General features: G+C 44.9%; 3 protein-coding genes across 3 annotated transcripts; all 3 read left to right on the plus strand.

Moving 5' to 3' along the window:
- Positions 1-344: 344 nt before the first annotated feature.
- Positions 345-912, plus strand: BCR41DRAFT_374544 (hypothetical protein; the record flags this gene model as incomplete). Its single annotated transcript, XM_022026878.1, has 2 exons — positions 345-413; positions 583-912. 2 exons carry the CDS (start codon positions 345-347, stop codon positions 910-912), a joined length of 399 nt encoding a protein of 132 aa, XP_021877049.1.
- Positions 913-1,467: 555 nt separating this feature from the next.
- On the plus strand, positions 1,468-2,874 carry BCR41DRAFT_374545 (hypothetical protein; the record flags this gene model as incomplete). The annotated part of the gene is made up of 6 exons (XM_022026879.1): positions 1,468-1,640; positions 1,754-1,790; positions 2,101-2,299; positions 2,348-2,392; positions 2,580-2,662; positions 2,683-2,874. The coding sequence occupies 6 exons, from the start codon at positions 1,468-1,470 to the stop codon at positions 2,872-2,874; spliced, it is 729 nt and encodes a 242-aa protein (XP_021877050.1).
- Positions 2,875-3,832: 958 nt separating this feature from the next.
- Positions 3,833-5,995, plus strand: BCR41DRAFT_361939 (hypothetical protein). Its single transcript, XM_022025642.1, has one exon. It carries the CDS (start codon positions 4,076-4,078, stop codon positions 5,855-5,857), a length of 1,782 nt encoding a protein of 593 aa, XP_021877051.1. The 5' UTR covers positions 3,833-4,075; the 3' UTR covers positions 5,858-5,995.
- Positions 5,996-24,432: the final 18,437 nt, after the last annotated feature.

The raw sequence follows: 24,432 nt of genomic DNA on the forward strand, positions 1-24,432 counted from the left end.
AGTGCAAATAGCTTCCATCCTATTTTTAATTAGCCAAAGGCTGGCGAAGTAGTATGGTACCCGTGAACGAGACATTCTTTTTTTTTTTTTTTTTTTTTTTTTTTGCCAGCCTGGGCATTGCGAGCCTGGGCGTTGAAACAGTGAAGGATGTAACGGTATCCCTTAGATTATGAATGTCAGTTTTATTACATTCTTGATGATAGCCTTAAACTTACAATAGCGTCGTTGCTTGCATGGTTAATACTTAAATACCCCACATGCACGAACGCTGATTATCTAATTATCTTAATTTATCAGACCCCGCCTGTAATGCAAAGATTTTACTTAGCGAGCACAATTTGATCATGTCCTCAAGACATTCATATTTGGGTACAAAAGGAATCTTTAAAAAGGAAAGTCATTTCTTTGCTCTGGTAAATCAGACCTATACTCCATTCTTCAACCCTTTAGTACTTCAATTCTATCTGTTTGAAACTTTCTACCCGCATTGTTCGCAAGACGGTTTCGCTCTGCTGCACAAGGCCATAACCGTATCTGGATGGTCCCCTGTTGATCAATGCTTAACTCCTTCCAGGTACACAGCAAGTAACCACTGCCTCCACTGTCTCTACTGCCGTTGCTGCTCCTATCGTGGGTGTTCGTGCGGCTACTCTCTCTGCCGATACCCCGAACAACGATGCAGCTGTACCAATGGTCTCATTTTTTTATATCATAGAGCCCAATGTCATCGAGATTATAGATGGTCGAGCCGGTATACAATATAGCTATATCCTTCTGGACATCTGCGCCACGCCTTGGGCGCCCAGTCCCAATATAAAGCAAAAACATCCACATACATCTTCTTGCGAATCACTCACCGAAATCGAGGCACCTCATGAACCTTCAACGTTATCACTCCAGACACTGTCATGACTAAAATCTTTCTGAATCTCTAAATTCATACAAAATATAATTCTGTGTCGTATCTTTGAATATGTAAGGTGTGAACACAGCATTGCATGCACTTCTTTAATATGACGAATTTACCCGAGTAGCCTGATAGACGGGAGGGTAATTTTTAAAATCCATTCAATGAGTATCAAAACATGTCCTCAGAAGTTTTTTTTTTTTTTTTTTTTTTTTTTTTTTGATAAAAAACCAAGTACTATCAGCTGTATAGACTTTTAACTTAATGGAGATTGGCTTTTGCTTTGGTGAAATAGTTAATTACCTATCGTCGAAAGAAGTGTTTTGAAGTACTTAGGACGCGTCTAACTGGGCGTAAAGACAGCTGTTATTGCAAAAGACGTATTACATCTGTTTCTAAGCATTTGGAGCTCCGTTGATGGTCACAAGGCCTGACTATACTCAATAAATTTACTTTACAATGGCAGCCAGGAGAGAGGGCCTACGGCCATCGCGAGACTAGATCTATATGTATTTGGGGTTGTTGTTGCTATTAACCTACAGAGGGTTATGCCGTACAGGATGGAACAAGAGCGGAAAAACCTTAATGTACAGATGCAAATCACTTTTACACCTTTTAAAAAGGTTGTCCAAACTGGAATAAGTCAACCATCTTTTTCAAAACAAGTCGTTATCTATGTGCGTCTCGATAGTGTACTATCTATTTTCCTGAGAACTGGACTAAGTGTGGCCTAGTAATTATGACAATGTACATGTTACACGTCCTTCAACACCCTCCAATATCTCTCAATAACCCTTCATCTTTTTGCTACCTTTCTGAGAAGAAGAGCAATGTTTATTCTAATAGTGAGGCTGTGATAGTATATTATAATCTCAAATGGATGGTAGGATAATAGATGTATTTGAGCCATGTCTCCTCTGCTCTTACTGCAAAGTCGATTTCTTTTTTTTTTCTTTTAAATCACGGATGTTGATGAATTGAAAGCAACCCTTCTTTTGAGGAAAAAGCATTTCGCTCAAACCAACTGCAACATTACAGTTAGACTCCATGCAGGTTCAAGAAGTCAACCCCACGCGTCAGCTGCTGTCCACGCCCTCGCTTGAACGGACTATAGCCCAAAAAAGGAAAATCTGATTAGAAAGAAAAAAAAAAAAAAAATAACTGTCAAAAAGATTATGTTTGTTTGTTTAAAGTGTGTCCTACAAACACTAACACTAGGCTTTGCATTCCCTCTAATTAGTCCAGTAATCCTGCTACTTGTGCGATGGCGACACGTTAGTTGTACATGTGCAAGTACACGGTGTATAAATAAAAATGTACACATTGGCATTGAATCCAAGCGCCTTATCAAATCACTCTCTTCTTTCTTTCTTGTCAAGTCCGAAAGTGATGGTGAGGTTTTAGATTTTTTATTTTTATTTTTTTTAAAAAAAAAAAAAGATCTTAACGCTGACAATGACTTATTGTCAACTCTTATGCTTGAAGGTAAAAATGTCTTATTCTATTGCGAGTCTTAATGATCATTCGCATTTCCGATACATCCGTTGATATTCATTCATGTTAGGAAAAAAAGGCAGTCTAGGATGCTTTGTGCCAGCGCAGTTAAAAGGAGTTTAGATGTTTATATTTATTTATTATTAATGAATCAGTGACCCTGTCAAAAAAAAAAAAGAAATGGCGGATTTGGCCTGGGGAGAATCTGATAAGCCGCCAATTGAAACCGAAATTCAATTGACTCAATTAATACAAATTTGTGTATATTATAGTTAGCATAGTTTTCAATTGCCGCATTATCAGATCCGAGTCAGGATGACAAAAAAAAATGTTTGCCTCTCAAAGACATCATTGGGTGGAATAAGTTACAGTACTCTATTACAGATTTTGAATTATCCGGCTTATATGTGCAACGTGTACTCGAGGATTCACTACGATACCTCTTTTCATTACTGCACCTTTACAACTCTTAATCTTTAAATTCATCATCGATATCCAGCGTAATCTCTCATCTCGGCTTTTTTTTTTTTTTTTTTTTTTTTTTTTCCTTCTCGGAATATCGCTCCACTTATGACTCGCTTGCTCCGAGATGACACCCTGAAAGATGCTCACATGAAAGAGAATGGAATAAAAAATAGGCGAAAGACCTGATCCAAAAGAGTTTCCGGGCTAGAAAAACTTTATGTTGTGCATATTGTGCATATAAAAATAAAATACCGTTCGCTAATTTAAAAAACGGTTTATTTGAATAGAGAAGGCGTGTTTCTCCGGTTTCCATGCAAATAAAAAAAAAAAAAAAAAAAAGAAACAGCCGAGAGCATAATTTCCTTCGCATCCTCATGCTACAGGGGCTCGTCCTTGGTTCAGTTGATTGGCTTACTTCATTCCCATTTGTACAGTTTACGTTCTAACAATGAAGAGAGTCCGAGAGTAGACCGGACGTATTCACCTTCCGTGTTCTTGATACCACTGATAGCTCTTTATTATTTGTTACTCTCAATCTCGGGGAAACTGAAGAGATATGTATTGCCTCTTAGACATAAAGCGGCTCAGACCGAAGAAAAGGGAAATAAGATACCGAGACCTTTTTTTGTCATAGCTGATTTTTCTAGGTATGGACCAAATAAACCAAGGCCGAGATTGAGACCGAGAAATGGTTATGAATATGATGATTGGCACTTCAGAAGAAAGAAGAACCTCTCAGACTGTGGGTTAGTAAGTAACAGAGCGAGAGCACAGTAAGAGTCCAATTGATGCCTTTGTGGCTCATAGCAATGTGAAGTGACTTTGGCTGGACAGAGTCGGATGAGTAAGTGAGATGACAGAGAAAGGAGCCATCAAAAGTGGGCCGATGAACGAAATGAATGAGCGTGGCTTTGGATCTGATAAGAATTTTTTTTTTTTTTTTTTTTTTAATGTCTGTCCTCGCTCCTATTTTATTTTTTTGTTCTCGACTTCCTCTCTGCTCCACTCCGGCTTTACTCACTTCTTACATTACGAATCTCAACATCACGAATCTCATTTCTCCCAATTCCTTCTCATCGCCGCTACACCAGACTTACAAAGCCAGACAAAGAGTAGAAAAGTCTATTATAACGCCTTTCTGCCTACATTTCCAATATCACTTTTTACTCCCCCAAGTCCAAAATAAACTAAAAAAATCAGGAATAGAATATGTCGACTTCAACGCTCCAGTTGTTGCCGACTACAGCAACAGAGATTGCTCAGCTAGATCCTGCTGCTCTTGCCTCCATCCCCGGTGTTGCCTATGATCTCAAACGCCTCAAAGTATACTCATCCTGTCTGCGCTGCAGAGCCAAAAAAGTAAAGTGCGATCGCAAGGAGCCCTGCTCCCGATGCGAGAAGCACAATGTCGAATGTTCTTACCGTGAGCTTGCCAGCGTTCAGCTCGATATCCGTCAATTTCAAAGACACCTCAACAATCCAAAGATCCGTAAAGATGGAGCCGGCATCATCACCTCCACAGCAACACCCATCATCACACTACCCTCAGGCGACACTGCCGTCCTATCCCCATCCACTACTGCCGCCGCCACACTGATTGCTGCAGTAAAAGCGACTGCTCAATCTTCTACCAATTTCACAGGTAGTGATAACAGCACCAAGAGAACTCACACTGACAGAAAATTGGCAAAGAGCCCAGCCACATCCACTTCTGCTTCTACGCCAACTTCTCCCATCGAAGTCACTGGCTTTGATAGCAATAGCAGCACCGATACGGAATCAGATACGCCAACGCGTGCTCGTCCCGGCAAGAGCGCTGCCATGGCACGTGCTAAGGTTACCAAGCTCCCTCGCCGCAAACTCGCCTCGTCAGCCTCTTCCATGGCCGCCAAGAAAATCTTACTTGAACCCCACGCTCAACCTCAGAATGAAGAAGAGAATGACGATGATGATGAAGAAGAAGAGGAGGAGATTGAGCGCCTGGTTCTGAGAGATGACAATGACCCAGGTCCCTACTACTCCTACACACAGACACAGACTGATGTCCATATGTCGTCAGAAAGTGAGACGGAGGATGCCAACGCTGATGTCCCCATCTGGCGCGCTCGAGCAGTAGGTAAACACAAGCAGACAGTGCATGAACAAGCTATGGCTGAGACCTTTGGTCTAGCCGCTTATCTCAAGGCTAAAGAGATGGAGTCTGGCTTGGCTGGTCAAACCATCGACTATGAACTGGAGTTGGAACGTGCCTTGGCCAAGCGCTTGCCCACTTCTTTTTCACGCCCAGACCGCTCATTGTCTCGCGCACGCAAGTATGCTCAAGCAGGTTACAATCCTTCGCTTCCCTATTCTCGTCCATCTTACTGTCAGCTTTCGGCTTCAAGTGCCACAGCACATCTTCCTCCCGCAGCTCACTGTTGCTGCCAGATTGCTGCAAAGCAAGGTCTAGCGCCTGGTACCTGCTACTTTGGGAACGTCCGCCGTGAAAGCACTGTCTATGAAGAATCATCTATGTCGCCTCCTCCTCAAAGTATCAACTACGAGAAAGGAGAGACAACTCGTATCGCCTATTCACCATCGTACCAGCCCTCGTACACTCCCAAGGACGAGCCTGCCGCTATAACAGCTACCACTAGTACCACTGTTAAGAAAGAATGGTTCGCAGCTCCTTCCGTGCGCAAGCTCGACATCAGTGCCGCTTGTTCTGCATCGTCATCCCCACTGTCTTCTCCAAGGGTCGAACTTGCGCCTATCTACCTACCAAAACTGCCTGCACATCACCCTAATACGCCTTCCTCATCTGATCTTTCAAGGTTCCAGATTGGACGCGAGGGAGATAAAGATAAGCCGCCGATGGAGATCGCGTGCAAGTACAACGAGCCCAATGTCGACGCCTGGGATATGATTGAGCAGCCTCTTTCAAGGCCCCCCTCAATACCAACGACAAAACGTCGCTCTGTAAAGATGGAGGTGGACTGGATCCTCTCTTAAAGAATTAAAAACCATCTCCCAATAGTACATAGCTCATTCATATAGTCAATAAGTCCGTAATTTCTTAGTATTCGTTATATTGCATAGTCATACCTCATAGCATTTCTGCAAATACAAAGTCTAGAAAAAAAAAAAAAAGAAAGAAGAAAAACTAAAGGAATGCCTATGGATAAGCTGAGCTACAACAGCTTGGTTTAATTCACATTGGTGGGGGGCTCTTTGGCTTTTTTGGATTATGTCGTGAGGAGGTAAATATTAATCCAGCTGCTGAACGTTCACTCTGCCTTAACATCAAAAAAAAAAAAAAAAAAAAAAAAAAAAAAAGAGTGCTGCAGGGTTTTCTTGTGGGTTGTCAAGTGTATTTTTCATAAATAAGACCTACATTTTGCAGGACCATAATGGTTGCCACAAACAGCTTTTCGCTCCATTTTCATCCAACAGTATGCTCATTGGCACTGGCTACTCCTTATTAACCCAGTTCAAGTTCCTTTTTCCTTGTAAGCGCTCTTGTAGATGCTTCACGAGTCGTTCATCAGCTTACCTTTTTGCCTTTCTAATCTCTCGTTGTCTGCATGTTCAGCACCACATACAACGGACGCGACAAACTCGGTTTGGATAAAGAAGCGATAGTTCTAGTTTACATGGGGTTTAGAGTAGGTAACATACCATGCGGTTTATTGTCTCTTGATGAGGTAACATCTCTTTCACTTCTTATTCTCTCTCACACACACCCGTTTTCTGCAGCTATCTCTGGTATTATTGTAGAAAGAGCGCAAAGGACGCTTGTTATGGACAAGATCCAGGGTCGGTTGGCATTGCATGTCATCAAGGCCATTGATTGGCCTCTTTATATGTATTTGAACTGCTTAGGGGTTTTTTTTTTTTTTTTTTTTTTTTTCGATCCACTGTGAGGCGATTGCTAGAGCACGCAGTATCAGGCTCTTGGACCCACAGATCTGACAACCATTTTCACAAGTGAAAGAGAAATAAAAAAAATACTGTTCTCAAGAATGGCCAGGCGGTACACTAAGGAACGCGGTACGGATGCATCAGATAGGCAAAGACACAGATGCGATGCTGGGAAGAAGTTGGTTAAAGATACTAAAGTCTTTAAAGTCTTTAATTTTACTCAATGGCATAACGATGTGCAAGTACAAGGAGTTGTATATTATTAGTATAGGATAGTGTTGCCTCGCCTCACCTATTGATATTTAGCAGAGTAAAGAAAGGGAAACAAGACTCCAAGAGGAAGATGGAAAAGAAAATCGATGATTATTACTACTACTATTATTATTATTATTATTATTGTTAACGAGGACCCACGAGGTCGCTCGCCATCGTACTGCTTCGTCTTATTGAACTTTTTTTTTTTTTTTTTTTTTTTTTGATAACTGGGACCCACGAGGTCGTGAGGATTTATTGGAAAGCTGCTTCGTCTTATTGAGCTATTCTCCTGGGTATATACTACAACTAATACACCCCTTAACCATGTGCACAATGAACATATCACATGATAACGCTAGATTGATCATAGATATAATTACTCATATTCTGCTAAGTCTTCAACAGCTTCTGACCAACCAGAGTCCAGACTGCGGTTGGTATCTAGCCCATAAGGGGTCTAGCTCAAATGGTAGAGATAAACACACCCACCACAACGAGCGGGGACCTAGCTCAAATGGTAGAGCACCTTTTCCTTCCGCATTTTTCGCAAACTCTAAATTCCCTGAATAGAGTTCCCCTTCCCTCGTATTATTCCACATTCCCATCAGTACCCCCCTACAAGTTTTTATACATTTCTACAATGCTTGCACCCCTAGTGCAGCCGGATCCCGGAAAGAATCAGGCACAGCTGGAGATGGTCAGCGCTTCTCAAGATCCCCAGGGTGATTTTGAGATGGATGCAGAGGCTACATGCAAGCGAAATCACTATAATAATTTTGTGCAACATAGTATTTCGCCCATATTTCTAGAGCATTCCTTGCAACAGGATATTAACTAGTATAAATAGGTCTACTTTTCTATCTAGTTCTGTAGCATAGTTCCCCCTGAATAAAGATACCTTTATTGCACCCTTAGATCCCCCTAGAACACTACCTTGACTTTTGCATTGGTAGCAAAGGAAACCACGACCACACCCAGAGAACTACAATTACCATTGAATTTCACCCCTCGCCATGGAACACTTGAATAACGCCCTTTCGTCCATCGATCTTCCTCTGAACATTCGCGAAGCCATAGCTACTGCTTTTAATCAGGCCCTCTCTACTGCTAAAGCCAACGAAGCCGCTGAGAATGACCTAGCCAGAACCCTCGCCACGGTCCTAAAGCCACAGAAGCCTACGCCTTACGAAGGAGCTATTAACGCTGTTGCAGCCTTAAACTTTGTCGACAGCCTGGAGGAGTATTACACTATTGTCACACTCACGCCATCCAAATGGGTTCGATACGCTGTCCTCAGTCTCAATGGCGAAGCCAAGGCATGGTGGAGAGATTCCGGGTTGAATCTCGATACACCTTGGGCTGACTTCCGTAAAGCATTCCTCCGTCAGTTCACCCCTCCAGATTCTGCGAATGCAGCTCGCCGAGCGTTGGATAAACTTCGTCAGGGAAGGATGAGTGTGGCAGAATATACGAGCAAGTTTAGAAGCCACCTACGTCTGGCTACAAATCTCGACAAAGACTCTGCTTTGCAAAAATACATGCTAGGCCTTGAGCCCGAAACAAGCAAGCAGGTAAGACTTAGACAGCCAGAGACGTTGGACGATGCCATTGAGCAGGCGACCATTGTCCACAGTATTCTACATCCCATCGATGCCACCCCTGTATCCGCTACCCCGAACGCCTTATCACCCCATCATGAGAATAATTCTGGCCCTACACCAATGGATCTCGATAACATGAGAATGTTGGTTGCCAACCTGTACACCTCTCTCCATCAGCAACGACCAAACAGAAACCACTCCAAGCCAAGCTCGCTACCCAAGCTCACAGCAGCTGAACGAGAACGTTGCGTTCGTGAGGGGCGTTGTTTCAGATGCCGGAACCGAGGTCATAGAGCCGAACAATGCCAACGCACCTCTGTCTTTAATATAGAAAACAATGACCATACGCTTTCTGAGTCGGGAAAAGAGGAGGGCGAGCAGTAAACCAGGCCTGCCTCGCCCCCTCTAGCCCCAGCCTTCAAGCCCTGGATAATAGAGGGCATGGTCAGTTACAGTTGATGACTACAAATAAAAATCCTTTGTGCACAAATATAACATCCATGCCCCTTTCTGATCACTCTATTGCTCCCACTGCATCTACTTCCTTACATATACTCTCTAAGTATTCACCTCATCCTGATCCCCATTCCCCTACTCATTCCTCATTGCTAAAAAACAATCCCCTCTCCGACCCTATTTTCCCCTCCACTGATCCTTTCACTGTTTCCACTTCACTCACTTCCACTCATTCATCTACCCCTAGTTCATCCAATCGCCACTCCCATTGTCGTAACGAAATTCGCCTTCAATCCTTCAGCCTTACCTATGACAAACATAAAAACTCTCGCCGACTCCTTACTTTCATTGGAGCAGTGAATGGTCGACCTGCGCGCATTCTTGTAGATGGAGGGGCCGAAGGCAATGTCATAAGTTCCTCTTTCTGCGAGAACACACATGTTCCGCTAATTGAGGGTAGACCCATTCCTGTCATTCTTCCCAACGGTACCGAGACAATTGCTCAGCACACAGCCACGTTCACCCTCGCCCGCAACGCGTATCAGGATAAAATCAACGCCATTGTTTATCCTCTATCCAAATACGACCTAATTTTGGGTAAACCATGGCTGACGGATATCAACCCTCGCATCAATTGGCGAACAAATGATCTGCATTTTGAATACCAAGGTACCCCGGTCTTGTGGCCTTGCACTGGCATCGACAGGAAGCCTAGACAGCGATCTTCCGTCATATCTGCTCTTAACTTCCTTACCGTTGCCTCGGAACCTGATGCCTCTGTATTCCTCGCCCAAGTTCGAGTTCCAGTACCTGTCTCTAGCAGTAGTTCTGAACTACCGGACTCTATCAAGCAAATCGTTCAAGTCGAATTCCCTGATGTCTTTCCTACAACACTTCCCGATGGCCTTCCCCCTGACAGAGGTGATAGCATGCGTATAGAGACTGACCCTTATGCTGACCCACCTGTCCGACCTGTCATCAGATTGTCGATCGCTGAGCTTGATGAACTGAAGAAGCAGCTAACTGATCTTTTACAAAAAGGATTAATCTCACCGAGCACCTCACCATACGGTGCTCCAGTCCTCTTTGTGAAGAAAAAGGATGGCTCGCTTCGAATGTGTGTTGATTATCGGGGCCTGAACAAGATCACAAAGAAAAACAGGTACCCCTTACCACGGATCGATGAATTGATCGACAGATTCAGAACAGCTAAATGTTTTACCAAGCTGGATCTACTCTCGGGCTATCATCAAATGCGTCTCCATCCTGATGATAAACACAAGACCGCGTTCCGAACTCGCTATGGCCACTACGAGTTTAACGTCGTACCTTTCGGTCTTACAAATGCACCAGCAGCGTTCTCGACTATGATGCGTAACGTACTTGATCCACTTCTTGATAAATGTGTTGTTGTGTATCTCGATGATATTTTAATTTACTCCGATAACGAGAAAGATCACTTAGAGCACATCCGACAAGTACTCTCCCTCTTGCGTCAAGCTGGGCTTTATTGTAAATTATCCAAGTGTTCCTTCATGCAGGAAGAGACTGAGTTCCTAGGCCATGTCATATCCAAGGATGGACTCAAGACGAATGGCGGACTTGTCAAGGCAATAAGGGAATGGCCAGTACCAACAACCCAACGACATGTGATGCAATTCCTTGGTTTGACTAATTTTTACCATCAGTACATTTCTCATTACGCTGATATTGCTCTTCCCCTCACACAATTGTTAGGCTGCAATAAGGAATTCCACTGGGGAAAATCTCAACAAGACGCCTTTGAGACTTTGAAAAGAGCAGTGAGCTCAGCACCAGTTCTTAGGATATTCGATCCTGCCCTCTCTACAGCAGTCGAAACAGACGCTTCAGGCTTTGCAACTGGTGCTGTCCTGTTCCAGACGGACCAAAATGGTGAATCACGACCAGTAGCTTTTACTTCACGCAAGCTCAACCCAGCGGAACGCAACTATCCTACACACGAACAAGAACTGCTGGCTGTGGTGCATGCTCTGAAGACATGGCGATACTACCTTGATGGTTCTCACTTTGTCGTTTATACCGACCATGCCACTCTACAACATTTTCCTAGCCAGCCGAACTTGACTCGCAGACAAGCAAGATGGATGGAGTTGCTTCAAGAGTATGATTTCGTATTCAAGTATAAACCTGGTAAAGATAACGTCGTCCCTGATGCTCTTTCACGAAGACCGGACCTCAAGGACTTGGAGGCTACACCTACTACTTTGAACTCCTTGGATATCAATCTAGACCCTGGCATTCGAAAACAACTAGCCAGTTGCTACCTACACGATCCAATTCTAGGTCCCCTCGTGCATCAGTATAAGGATGCCTCTACCTCGGATCGTTACTTCGTGGTGGATGGTCTACTCTGGATCAACGCTGGACAAGGCCCTCGCCTCTGCATACCCAAGGACGACGGACTCCGTTCACAACTCTTGCATGACGCTCACGACGCTCCTATATCAGGCCACTTGGGATTCGATAAAACGTACAGTAGCATGCGACGAACATATTTTTGGCCACGCATGGCGAGGGATATAAAAAAATACATTGCTTCCTGTGAGCAATGCCAGCGTAACAAGCCTTCACTAAAGCCTCCTGCAGGGCTTTTCCAACCTTTGGCAATTCCAAGCCAACGATGGGATACTGTAACAATGGACTTCATTGTCAAGCTTCCGAAGACAGCCAGAGGTTTTGACGCGATTACGGTCTTTGTGGACAAACTGTCCAAGCAAGTTCATTTCTGCGCTAGCCGAACTACCGACACTGCCTCTGATGTTGCACGACTCTTTTTCGACAATGTTTTTAGACTGCACGGCATGCCTCGGACAATTGTGTCAGACAGAGATTCACGTTTCACCGGCAAGTTCTGGACAACGTTGATGAAGCTCATGGGCACCAAACTTAACATGTCTACTGCCTTCCATCCACAATCAGACGGACAAACAGAGCGCGCCAACAGAACATTAGAAGAAATGCTCCGCTCTTACATATCGTACAAGCAAAACGACTGGGATCTTTTACTGCCTATGATGGAGTTCGCATACAACAACTCTGTCAATCCTACGACAGGCTTCTCCCCATTCTTTCTGAACTATGGTCACCATCCACTAGTCCCTGGATCTCTTTTAAAGCCACCTGATACCAATGTTCCGGCTGTCAGTGATTTTGTTCGAACCCAGTCGATGAATTTGGCGCTAGCTCAGGATGCCATTATCGAAGCGCAGAATAGGCAAAAGGCCCAAGCGGACAAAACTCGCAGGCCTGCTACGTTTGCTGTGGGTGACATGGTGCTCTTAAGCTCGGAAAACATCTCTGTCGCGGGACATAAAAATAGACCGTCGCAGAAACTGGAACCTGAGTACATAGGCCCTTACAAGATCATTTCGAAGGTCAATGAAAATGCCTACAAGCTGGAACTACCGCCTGACATGCATCAGCATCCAGTCTTTAATGCCGATCTGCTTCGCCCCTATATTGAGTCACCTCGTGAATTCGGCGACCGCTCACCACCACGCCCTGCCCCCGAGCTGGTAGATGGAGAAGAGGAGTATGAAGTCGACAAAATCATTGACTTCAAAATGTTTGGCAAAACTCCTAAGTGGCTCGTTCTTTGGAAAGGCTATCCATTAGATGAAGCCACTTGGGAAACAAAATCTTCGCTCGCAAACGCTAAAGAGGCGCTTGCCGTCTTTGAGGCTTCAAGAAAAACAAGATAATAGGTTTCTTCATGACGGGAAGGATGCAAGCGAAATCACTATAATAATTTTGTGCAACATAGTATTTCGCCCATATTTCTAGAGCATTCCTTGCAACAGGATATTAACTAGTATAAATAGGTCTACTTTTCTATCTAGTTCTGTAGCATAGTTCCCCCTGAATAAAGATACCTTTATTGCACCCTTAGATCCCCCTAGAACACTACCTTGACTTTTGCACTACAGCTTCTGCACCGATGGATGCAAATCCATCTGCCCCTCCTCTAGAGCAAACCCTAAACACGGCTCTTAAAAATAGCAACAACAACAACAAAAAAAAGGATATTCAAACCCCGGTAACCCCTTCCCCAGCCACAACACGCGTTCTCTCCTACGCAGATAGGGCAAAGGGTAAGAACCTCCTCAAGGTGGTCTCATTTGACGAGACCCAACATCTCCCGCCAACGGGCTTCAAGGGGCTAGTGATTGCCTACCCCCTTCCGCGTCTAGACATGTGTATTGCTGTCAAAATAGCCATCGACAACGCAGTAGACGCGTCCCAAATATCAATCTCCAAAGGCAGCATGTGCGCTATCTTCGACGACGAAGAGAAATACGCACATGCCCTCAACACAAAAGTGCCAGTAGGGGATACTCTCCTATGCCCCTCCAGGACTCGCTACACGAACAAGCTGGAGGAAAGGATCAGGTCCCCACTAGTGGGACCACACGCCGACGAGATGGCGCTTCAAGCAGCTCTCAACAAGCTGTACGCACCATTCGGGACTGTACGCGACATAGAATATGGAGTTATTCAGCCCGGCTCGTCAACAAAAAATGGTGAAATCAGCTTCACCCTCGCCTTCCATGACACCACTCTGCTGGACACAGAGTTGATCAGAGCAGCCTCGCTACTCGACTACAACACCGTCTTCACCTGGGAGACAGATGGCAAATTCTGCTACAACTGTGGCAGTCTTACCCACCTGTCTGCAGAGTGCAAAACACCACGGACCCTCCACTTGGAACAAGTCCCACTACTACGCACGCCAATTCTAGCCCCCAGGTACGGCAAAGAGGCATCCCAGGAGCCACCAAGGGTAGTAGTCAAAACCCCAACCACCGCCACCACCACCCCGTTGGCCAACAACAAACGGCCACCAACGACCTCAAAAGCTGGAGCGATGCAAGTCGACTTTTCGACTGCAGCAACCAAGCGCCTAGACCCTGACGCCTACCAAACACAGGGAAGGAAGAAACGCACGCCCTCCTCCAAAGCTCCAAGTAACGCCACTGCTGCTTCTACTTCCAAGCATGAGTCTAACTCGCGCAAGGATAGGAAAAAGCAACGGGCGCAGAAAAAAGCAGGGGGATCAGGCAAAAAACTTGAGAGCAAGGAAACAGGCAAGGGAGTAAACAAAGCAGCCCCAGTGGCAGCTAGTGATACCCCTAGAAGCCCTGTCTTCTCTTTTGCAAACGAGCCGATGCACTCTTCTTTCAGCGCAGAATCCTCTACCAGCAATCTGCGACAGACGGACACAACATCCGACTCACTTGTGAGGAAGATAGCGGTCCCGGAAACTCCTAAATCCAAACTTCGGAGCCTGAAAGGCAAAGATAAAGCGATCTCGGAGGTCTCTGATTTGCAACAAGAGGATGAAGATGCCCTTGTGAGGCCATAGGTGAAAAAGGCCAAGCCGTCCATCCAGGACGAGACCGATTTGGAATCTGCGAGCATGGAAGAGGATCCTTCGACCATGGCAGCCCTCGCGGACCTTGCGAACATGGATGAGGACCCCTCGGCCCTGGCAGCTCTCGCTGAAATGGGTCCTGACACTACTCCGGTAGTAGACCACCCACCTGAAGCGAACGAGGACATGGACTTGTAGAGACAAGAGACAATAAAAAGTCAAGAGAAAAAAATTAAATTAAAACCTTAATTTTTTAAGTTTGCCTTTTTGTCATTGTCTCATATCAAATCTATTTTATCCTCAATGCTGCAAATATCCTTGGCCACATTTAACTGTGATCGCATCCAAAAACAAGACAAACGCACAAATTTGTTCCGTTGGCTAAAAACCCGCAAATACGATCTGATAGCATTACAAGAATTCAACCCAGTACACTCTACAGGGAAGGATGACAGTGATGCTTGGATGATCCAGTGGGGCAGAGGTGGCTTTTGCTCAGGCAAATGTGCCATCCTTGTCAACAACAAGTCTATTAAAATCTACAATACTACAACCCTCTCACAAGGACGCATTATTTTTGCTGATTTCAAAATGGAAGACGAAGAGTACCGCTTTGCGAGCATCTACGTCCCATCCAACCGAGAACAGAGAGCAGAGTTTATTGCAAACTTTCCCTCCAACGAACTCAAGCACCCACGTTTGATACTAGCTGGTGACTATAATGCTTATCCAAATGACCAAACTGATAGATCTCCTCCTCTTGATCTACTAACCCAAAGAAACCAAACCCTGTGGCCATCACTCGAACAAGCCCTGATCCCTCTGAATCTATATGGTCCAGTCCTGGAACTAGGCGAGGATGAAACTCCGTTAGAGAGCCGATTCACTCATGTTCATAAAAACGGAAATAAGACGATCCTCACACGTATCGACTTTATTCTAATGACCAGCCTCTATTTAATATTTCACCACGACAGACAATACGCCATGGGACCTCACAACGGCACAAGCGAGAACAATGTACAACCGCTTGCACCACAAACACCGACGCAACAAGGAAAAAGATCTGCTTTTCCTTCTAGCGCACAAAAGAGTTTTAACCAACAATATCAGACGACATTGGAATAATAGCAACACACTAGGCTTCTGTCGCAGATGCGATGCTTCCCAGCTAGAAGACAATGTGCATGCATTCCATGATTATTCTGATTTGAAAGCCTTTTGGGATACAGTGCACCAAAAACTCACAGCGCTTTATCCTACTACTCGTTTTAGCATAACCGCCAAGGACCGAATCCTCTGCTGGCCACGGACAGACATTGAGGAAGAAGCACCTCTGGCGATCCACATCCACTCGGCAGCGGTGTGGGCGATATACGTGACGTTCTGTCAGCTGGGAGACGGACAGACAGTCAAGAAAGGAGACCTCGAGACGATATTCATGCAGAACATCCGACGACGAGCCGCTGATGACTGGATACGCGCGTGCCAACGAGACAAGAAATCGAGGAACAATAACAACCGCCAACAAGCCCAGGGCCAGAACCAGCAAGAGCGAGACAAGCACCGGCAAGAGTTCAAGGCAGAGTGGGAACATGCACCATTTATCCAAGTGACCGATGGAGGACCAAAATTTGACGCACTGTTCCACCCTGTGACGCCCGACTAAAACCTTAAAAGCTTAACCTTAAAAATCGGCAATATACCCTAATACACACATACACACATACACACACAAAAAAAAAAAAAAAAAAAAAAACCCCCGAGCTACCCTTCCTTCCGCCCCTGTACATATAGCGTCAAACGGCACACATGCAGCTTATATGCTTGCTTCACCCCTCCAATATTCTAGTGCTAGCTCGTTTGACGCCAAGGGCGCGAACGGACTATTACCGCTGAAAGACCCGCGTGAATGAACGACGTGGGGGCCAGCAGGGAGCTCCAATATAGGACAGAAGATAGTGAGATAGCTCTTGAGAGCCCGAAATTCGAATAAACCATAAACACACCCACAACGAGTGGGGTTCTAGCTCAAATAGTAAAGCACCTTTTCCTTCCGCATTTTTCGCAAACTCTAAATTCCCTGAATAGAGTTCCCCTTCCCTCGTATTTTTCCACATTCCCATCAGTACCCCCCTACAAGTTTTTATACATTTCTACAATGCTTGCACCCCCAGTCCAGCCGGATCCTGGAAAGGACCAGGCCCAGCTGGAGATGGGTAGCGCTTCTCAAGATCCCCAGGATGATTTTGAGATGGATGCAGAGGTCGAAAGACCAGCACCGATGGATGTAAATCCATCCGCCCCTCTTCCAGCACAAACCCTAAATACGGCGGCTCTTAAAAAAAGTCAAAAAAACAACAACAACAACAACAACAACAACAACAAGGAGGCTCAAACTCCGGCAACCCCTGCCCCAGCCACACCACGTATGCTATCCTACGCGGACAGAGCAAAGGACAAAAGTCTCCTCAAGGTAGTCTCATTCGACGAGACCCAACACCTCCCACCGACGGGATTCAGGGGACTTGTGGTTGCCTACCCATTGGCGCGCCTGGATATGCGCCCCTCGGTCATGCTAGCCATTGGCGATGCAGTGGAGCCGATCCAAATATCCATTTCTAAAGGCAGCATGTGTGCCATCTTCGACGACGAAGAGAAGTACGCACGCGCCCTCAACACCAAAGTAGCCATAGGAGACACTCTCCTATGCCCCTCCAGGACGCGCTACACCAACAAGATGGAGGAAAGGATCAGGTCCCCACTAGTGGGACCTCACGCCGACGAGTCGGCACTGCAAGCAGCCCTCAACAAGCTGTACGCAGCAATTGGAACAGTACGCGATATTGAATATGGCGTCATCCGTCCCGGCTCAAAGATCAAAAACGGAGAGGTCAGCTTCACCCTGGCCCTTCACGACACCACTCTGCCGGATACGGAGTTGATCAGAGCAGCTTCGCTGTTCGGCCTCAACACCGTCTTCACCTGGGAGACAGCTGGAAAATTCTGCTACAACTGTGGCAGTCTTACTCACCTGACAGCAGAGTGCAGGACACCACGGACCCTATACCTGGAGGAGATCCGTCCACTATTCTCGCCAATCCTAGCTCCTAGGTGCAGCGAGACAATCCAGGCACCACCAAGGGTAGTAATCAAGTCTCCAATTACTACCATCACGGCCCCCCCAGCCAACAACAACAAAAGGCCACCAACATCATCGGCAACCACAACAACGCAGGCGAATATCTCGTCCGCACCAACAACACGCCTAGATCTAGATGGCTATCAAACGCAGGGAAGGAAGAGACGTATGCCGCCCTCCAAAGCCTCTAGTAACGCCACCGCTACTTCTAGTTCAAAGCCTGAGTCTAACTCACGCAAGAACAGGAAAAAGCAACGAGCGCAGAAAAAGGCCAAGGAGTCAGGCAAAAAGCTCGAGAGTAAACAAACGAGCAAGGAAGTAAGCAAAACTGCCCCAGTGACAGCCAACGCTACATCCGGAAGCTTTACGTTCACTCTTCCAAAAGAGCCGGTGTTCACTTCTTGCAGCGCGGAATCCTCTACGAGCAACCAGCGGCAGAAGGGGCGGCTATTTAACTCACCTGCGAGGAAGATAGCAACCCCTAGCACTTCTAACGCCAGACTTCTGAGCTCAAAAGGCAAAGAAAAGGCGACCACGAAGGAAGCTGATACTCTACCAAAGGATGAAGATGCCCTTGCGGAGCCTCTGGTGAAAAGGATCAAGGCAACCCCCTAGACCGAGCCATCCACCAAGGACGTATCAGATTGGGACCCCGCGAGCATGGAAGAGGACCCCTTGTTGCGATTGGCAGTCATTTATATGGGCTTTTACTAGAGCTAAGATTTTTACCCCTTTTTATTTAACGAAGATCCCTGGATCATAATAAAGACATCTTTCTTTCGTTCTCGTTAGTCATATTTCACTTTTTTTAACGTAGAAAGACAAACCCTTATTGAGGACCTATTCATACTATTCATATCATCTCAACTATCATTTTCCTCATTATATTTACATATTTATCATACAACCCGCATAAAATAAGTATATTCATTTCAACAATCGCGAGATTTATTTCTTTGCTTTGCGATTTCTACCACTACGACGGACAGTAGGAGAAAGAATGGATTTCTTCAAAAGTTCTATATCAATTTCCAAACTCAGTATCCTCTCATCCTGCTCTTTAACCCGCTTGCAGAGGACCCTGACAGTGTCCTCAAGGCGTTCCAGCCTCGTCTTGCTAATGCGCTGACGACGCCTCGAAGGTTCAGCCTCTTCGTCATCGGTCTCGCTGCGGCTCCTTCGACCGAGCACAGTCTCAGTATGTTACGTCCTGAGGCTAGGGAGTGTACCCAAATGGAGCACTCCCCTTTTTATTCATAGATCAGAGCAATTAGTGACGGCTATGTTGGAGCCTATATAAGGCTCCGACCTAGCTAAAATAATAAACAACTTTTGATCTCCTTGACTTCCGATTTACCATAAAACATATCATTTTTTCAAGGATCTACATAGAGTTACATCCATCCATTTTATCAATCCATCCAACCATTTTTTTTTTCCATAATTTCAATCCCTTTATTTCAATCATGTCTAATATTAATAAAGTACCAATTAACGAAGATGTTGATATGGAAATCTCTTCACCAGAGAATGGCTCAGGCTTGACACCTGTCGAGCAGTTGAACTTATTGGTGGCTAGCCTGGTCGTAGATACGACGGAGAGTGTAGTCGAGTTCGGCAGTGATGCTGTTCCCGATATCGAGAATGTTACGATGCTTCTTCGAAGTTATAGACTTCAGAAGGAGGAGACACTCAGAAAGAAGGCATTGCTGTTCCTTAGGTACAATGATGCCAAATCAAAGTTAAGAAAAATTGACATTGATGAAAAGACACTTACCAAGGCCTTAGGCGATCTCGCTCAACAGAAGGCAGACATCTTGAAGGTCTTAGTAAGACAAACTGAAGACTTGAATAGTTCTATTGAACATATGGAGGAGGTCAGAAATGGCTTATCTTCAAGCGAGGACGTTTCGATTGATAGATCGAGTGTGTCTGAAGCAGATAGTCACCGTATAACGGTGAAATGGGATCCTGCTAATCCCGAACATGACGCACTTCATCGAATCTTCAAAGAAGAGAACATTCCTTTGATGGAAGATTCAGAAGAGGTAGACTATACCAAGGTCAAGAAGAAAACGTTTGCGGATGCGCCTATGCTTGATTTAGACGTGTCCAAGGTTCCCGGCAAGAATATGGTCAAGGAAATAGCAATCAGGGTTGTCACTTTCCGTGATGACTTTGAGAGGATATTCCGTCGTAACCTTTCTGATGTTCTTTTCGACAAACTAGCATGGGATTACTTATCCCTCTGCGTTTCCAAAGTGTCCGGCCTGGCGCGAGACTATGACGATCTCATCAAGAAAGTGCCTCTTCAAGACAGGACCTGGTCTCGGGCAGTTACATGCTTGAATAAAGCTCTAAAGTTTGACATTCTAGGGGCTTACATCGCTGATATGGCGCTAGTTATGAGGCCTGAGAAGAATGACACTATTAGGTCGTTCGCGCAACGATTGCTACCACTGGTTGAGGCAGCTGGAATCCCAGATGATGGCTGCTATATGCTCATCAAAGCTTTATGCAATCATCTGTCCGACGTAGGATTTCAGGCTGTCATCAAGGAATTCGGCTCAGTGAAAAGTGTTAGCTCTTTGAAGGAGTTTCTAGAGTTCCTAGAAAAGACACCAGGTGCCTTAGGTGAGAAACGAACCGATGACGCCCATTGGTTTATCCAGAAGTATGGAGGAGACGCTGGAGAACAGTATTTGCGATCCATCAAGTCCAGATCGGAATACACTCCTAGAGAGGTTCCGAGATCTAGTCATAAAAGATCTCGACTTAATGCCAATCCGTCAAGTGATAGAGAAGCCAAGAAGGCTAAACCATTCAAGGTCTGGTGTAAGGGAACGGAGAAGTGTAGGTCGAATCCGTACAAACATGCCCCGGAGGACTGTCGGTATGCTAAGGATCAAGTCAGAGATCATTCTAAGGATAAGCCCAAGGACGTCAAGAGAACTGATGTGCGCAAGCCGCTTGCCTCAGTCAGTGCTTTTAAGAGGATTAGTGATAGTGCGCTCATAAGAGACATAATTCCGAATAAAGAATCCTTCTTTTCCTCGTACTCAATTGTTGAGAAAGCTTGTATCAAGCACCTAGGGGCTTTCAAAGGTCCCGCTCCTGGTGATAATAGAATAGCTGTGCCTATATTTATAAACGGGCAACAATATACAGCATTGTTAGATCCAGGCGCCACAACTTCTTTGCTCAGTAAGAGGAAGTAGCCATAGAGCAAGGTATTCGCTATGGTCGAGTACCAGGAGAATCTATAGCAATGATAGAAAAAGGGACTAGCACGGATAATGCCATTACTTGTGATAAAGTCCAATTGGTCTGCAACAATAGATCTGGAGAATATCAATTGTCGGTCATGGACATTGAGTATTATGACTTCGTGTTGGGAATGGATCTCTTCGCTAGACTCGGCTTTTCCTATCACGGGAATAGCCATGCCGGAGATACGAGAGGAGGAATCCCTATGGGTCCCATATGATGAAAAACCTCAAGTCATTCCGTCACAAACTTCCAGAAAGAGAAAACAATGCTGAATTCAAAGCATTGAAAGAAAAGTTCCTGTTAGCACTGGAGCCTTATTTACAGGCGAATGAAGCCATCTCGCCAAATTCATTTTGCAATCTTGATACAATGAAGGTCCAGCTAAAGGTTAAACCCACCTGTATCATCCAGGAAAGATCTCGCCCATTCCATTCGCAAATTGAAAAAGAAGAAGTGGAAAAGACCATCCGAAGTGGCAAGAAACGGGTGTTATCGTTCCAGCACCTAAGGGGTGTCCGTATAATAACTCCCTGACAATGGCAGCACGCCGTGACCTGGATGGTAATATTCTGAAATATAGAGTATGCCTTGATCCAAGAACGTTGAATCGTCAACTAGAGGATACTGATGTCTTCCCTCTACCATTAATCACTGATATCCAACAGAGGGTAGCAGGGCATCTGTATTTCACCGCAATTGATCTGTCTCAGGCGTATCATCGCATGCCTGTAGAGAAATCAAGCCAACCACTAACTGCATTTACGTACGGTGGTAGCAATATATGTTTGCTAGAGCACCTTTTGGTTTAAAACCCCTCACGAGTATCTTCCAAAGAGGAATGTCACAACTCTTAGATGATCTGCACTTTGCTGACAATTATGTGGATGACATTATTGTCTATTCGCACACAGCAGAGGATCATATTCTTCATGTCAGCATTGTCATAGAAAGGCTTACAGCTGCAAAGTTGATAATCAATAGAGAAAAGAGTAAATTCCTTAGTACAGAAGTGCTACTACTGAGGTTCATAATCAACAAAGAAGGCGCAAAATAGATATCAACAAGGTTGCTAATGTGCATTCATGGACACCACCTACCAATAAGAAGATGGTTCAACGCTATTTAGGCCTCTTCAATTATTTTAGGGAGTATATACCCTTGTACAGCACGCTCACAGCACCTCTAGATGCCCTGCGCAATGCCAAAGGCACTTTTGATCTTAATAAGGAGCAAATGCGAAGCTTTAACAGCATCAGATCACTTATAGCCCAAGCTCCAGCCTTATCGTTCCCTGATTTTATCAGCATTCTTGTAGCCACAGATGCCTCTAACGTAGGCATAGGAGCTGTCCTATATCAGCTACCAGGTGGCAAGGAAGATGAAACCAAGGTCAACTACATATCCTTTCAAGCCAGAGCATTGCATAAGCATGAGAAAAATTACCCAGCTTACAAGAAGGAACTCTTAGCAATTATTTTTGCACTAATGAAATTTCACCATTACCTTTGGGGAAGAAGATTTACATTATATACTGATCACAGACCTCTGACGTATATTCATGAGCAGAAGGAGGGAGTTGCCACAAATAATCCTGAATTGGAAGGCCACTCTGCTCAACTATGATTTTGAATGTATTTATCGTCCAGGCCTGCTGAACATTATTCCAGACGCATTATCTCGCGCATTTCCTGAGGAATTGTGGAAGTCTCCTAAAGAAGAACAAGTTACATGTTCTACGAGTCGGCAGATTGCTTCTATGAGGCGAGGAACAGAGACTACCGAGAATGTTCAGGCAGCTCCACAGTCATCTGATTCGCAGCAGCTGCCTTCCACTCTACAGGTTATTGATATAACTGCTCCTTACTCTCATCAACTTCAGTTGGAGGATGCTTCTAGAAAAATCATCCAAGATCCTGAAGGAAAGCTTCAGCATCTTCGCCTAGCACACGAATTCGGTCATCCTGGAGGAAATGCCATGGTTACTGCTATCCATGCTAAAGGCTTTACTTGGCCTAAATTGAGAGATGATTGTCTCAAATGGGTTAGCCAATGCGGACCATGCCAAAGATTCAACATAGCTAGAAAGGGGTATCATCCTTTAACTGCCATACATGCCAGACTCCCAGGGGAACACATAGCATTCGATTTAGCCTCATTTGAAACCAGTTCCAGGGTAATAACTACGCTTTAGTAGTGGTTGACATCTGCACAAGATTTGTATTCCTGGAGCCTCTGCCTGATAAGGAAGCCATTACGGTGGCCAGCACCCTCTTCAAGCTATTCTGCTCTATTGGATTCCCTAAAATTATCCAAACTGATAATGGCACTGAATTCGTCAATGGAGTGTCACGTCTCATAACGCAAAGTTGCAAATAGAGCATAGACTCTCCACGCCATATCATCCACGCTCGAATGGTGTAGCGGAGAGGTTTGTCCGCACATTTAAGGACATCCTCAGAAAACAACTCGAAGGCATACAGAATGATTGGGACATCCATCTTCCAATGGTTCAGCTCCAAATGAATACTAGAGTCGCGAGTCTACATCATTCAACGCCATTCTCATTATTCTATGGACGCTCATTTGCAGGACTAACGGATTTTTCCTCAGCCGAGTCACATCTCCTGTCTGAAGAAGAATTACAGAACAGATTGGAATATCTCACCGCGTTAGTTTTCCCTGCTATCGATGATAAGAGTTCTGACACGCAAAAAAGAATGGTGGAGAAATTCAACAGGACACATAAAATCCTTCAGTTCCCACCTGGAGCGTTTGTCATGGCGAAAGAAGAATTGCCCAATGGTAAATTAGCACCTAAATACCAAGGCCCATACAAAGTAGTGGCTCGTACCGAAAATGGTGCCTACACTCTGCTAGACGCTACCAACCAGAAATTGGCTCGTAATTATGCTCCGAGCCAGCTCAAAATGGTCACTCAAGCTCTTGATGCTCCCAGTGAAGAGTCGTATGAAATAGAGTCTATCGTTGACCACGAACTCACGGGAAAAGGAATGATGTATACTGTAAAGTGGAAGGGCTATGACTCCTCATACAACGAGCAAATTCCCTATGAGAATTTTGACTCGGACATCATCATTCGTCAATATTGGAAGAACCTAAGACAGCAAAATCCTCATATTAATGACAGAAAGAGGAAGAAGCAGCAAAAGAATAACGCATCAGAGTCAACAAGACTTCTTAAGAGGAAGCAGAGACAACTCACCCATAACCAGACCAAACGGCACAAGCGTCATGTAGCGGCAAAGCTGTAAAGTGCAGAGAGCTGTTATATTAGTAGGGTTGAGATAACTGGAGTTTTTGTACAAATAAGTTTTCTCCAGTATGAAGAAAAGAGAGCACACACTCGTCCTCATTTCAATATTTTTTTTTTTTTTTGCAACAGTCAATAAATTTCAATTCAGCAACCATCAACTCTATTCTTTCCCTTGCAGCATGTGCAACTAGCAACTGGATGTGATGGCGACAGAGAGTTAAGAGAATCTACAACTTTCTCTACCCGTATGCGCAT

This window comes from Lobosporangium transversale, assembly GCF_002105155.1.
Source record: "Lobosporangium transversale strain NRRL 3116 chromosome Unknown BCR41scaffold_51, whole genome shotgun sequence".
NCBI classification, from domain to species: domain Eukaryota; kingdom Fungi; phylum Mortierellomycota; class Mortierellomycetes; order Mortierellales; family Mortierellaceae; genus Lobosporangium; species Lobosporangium transversale.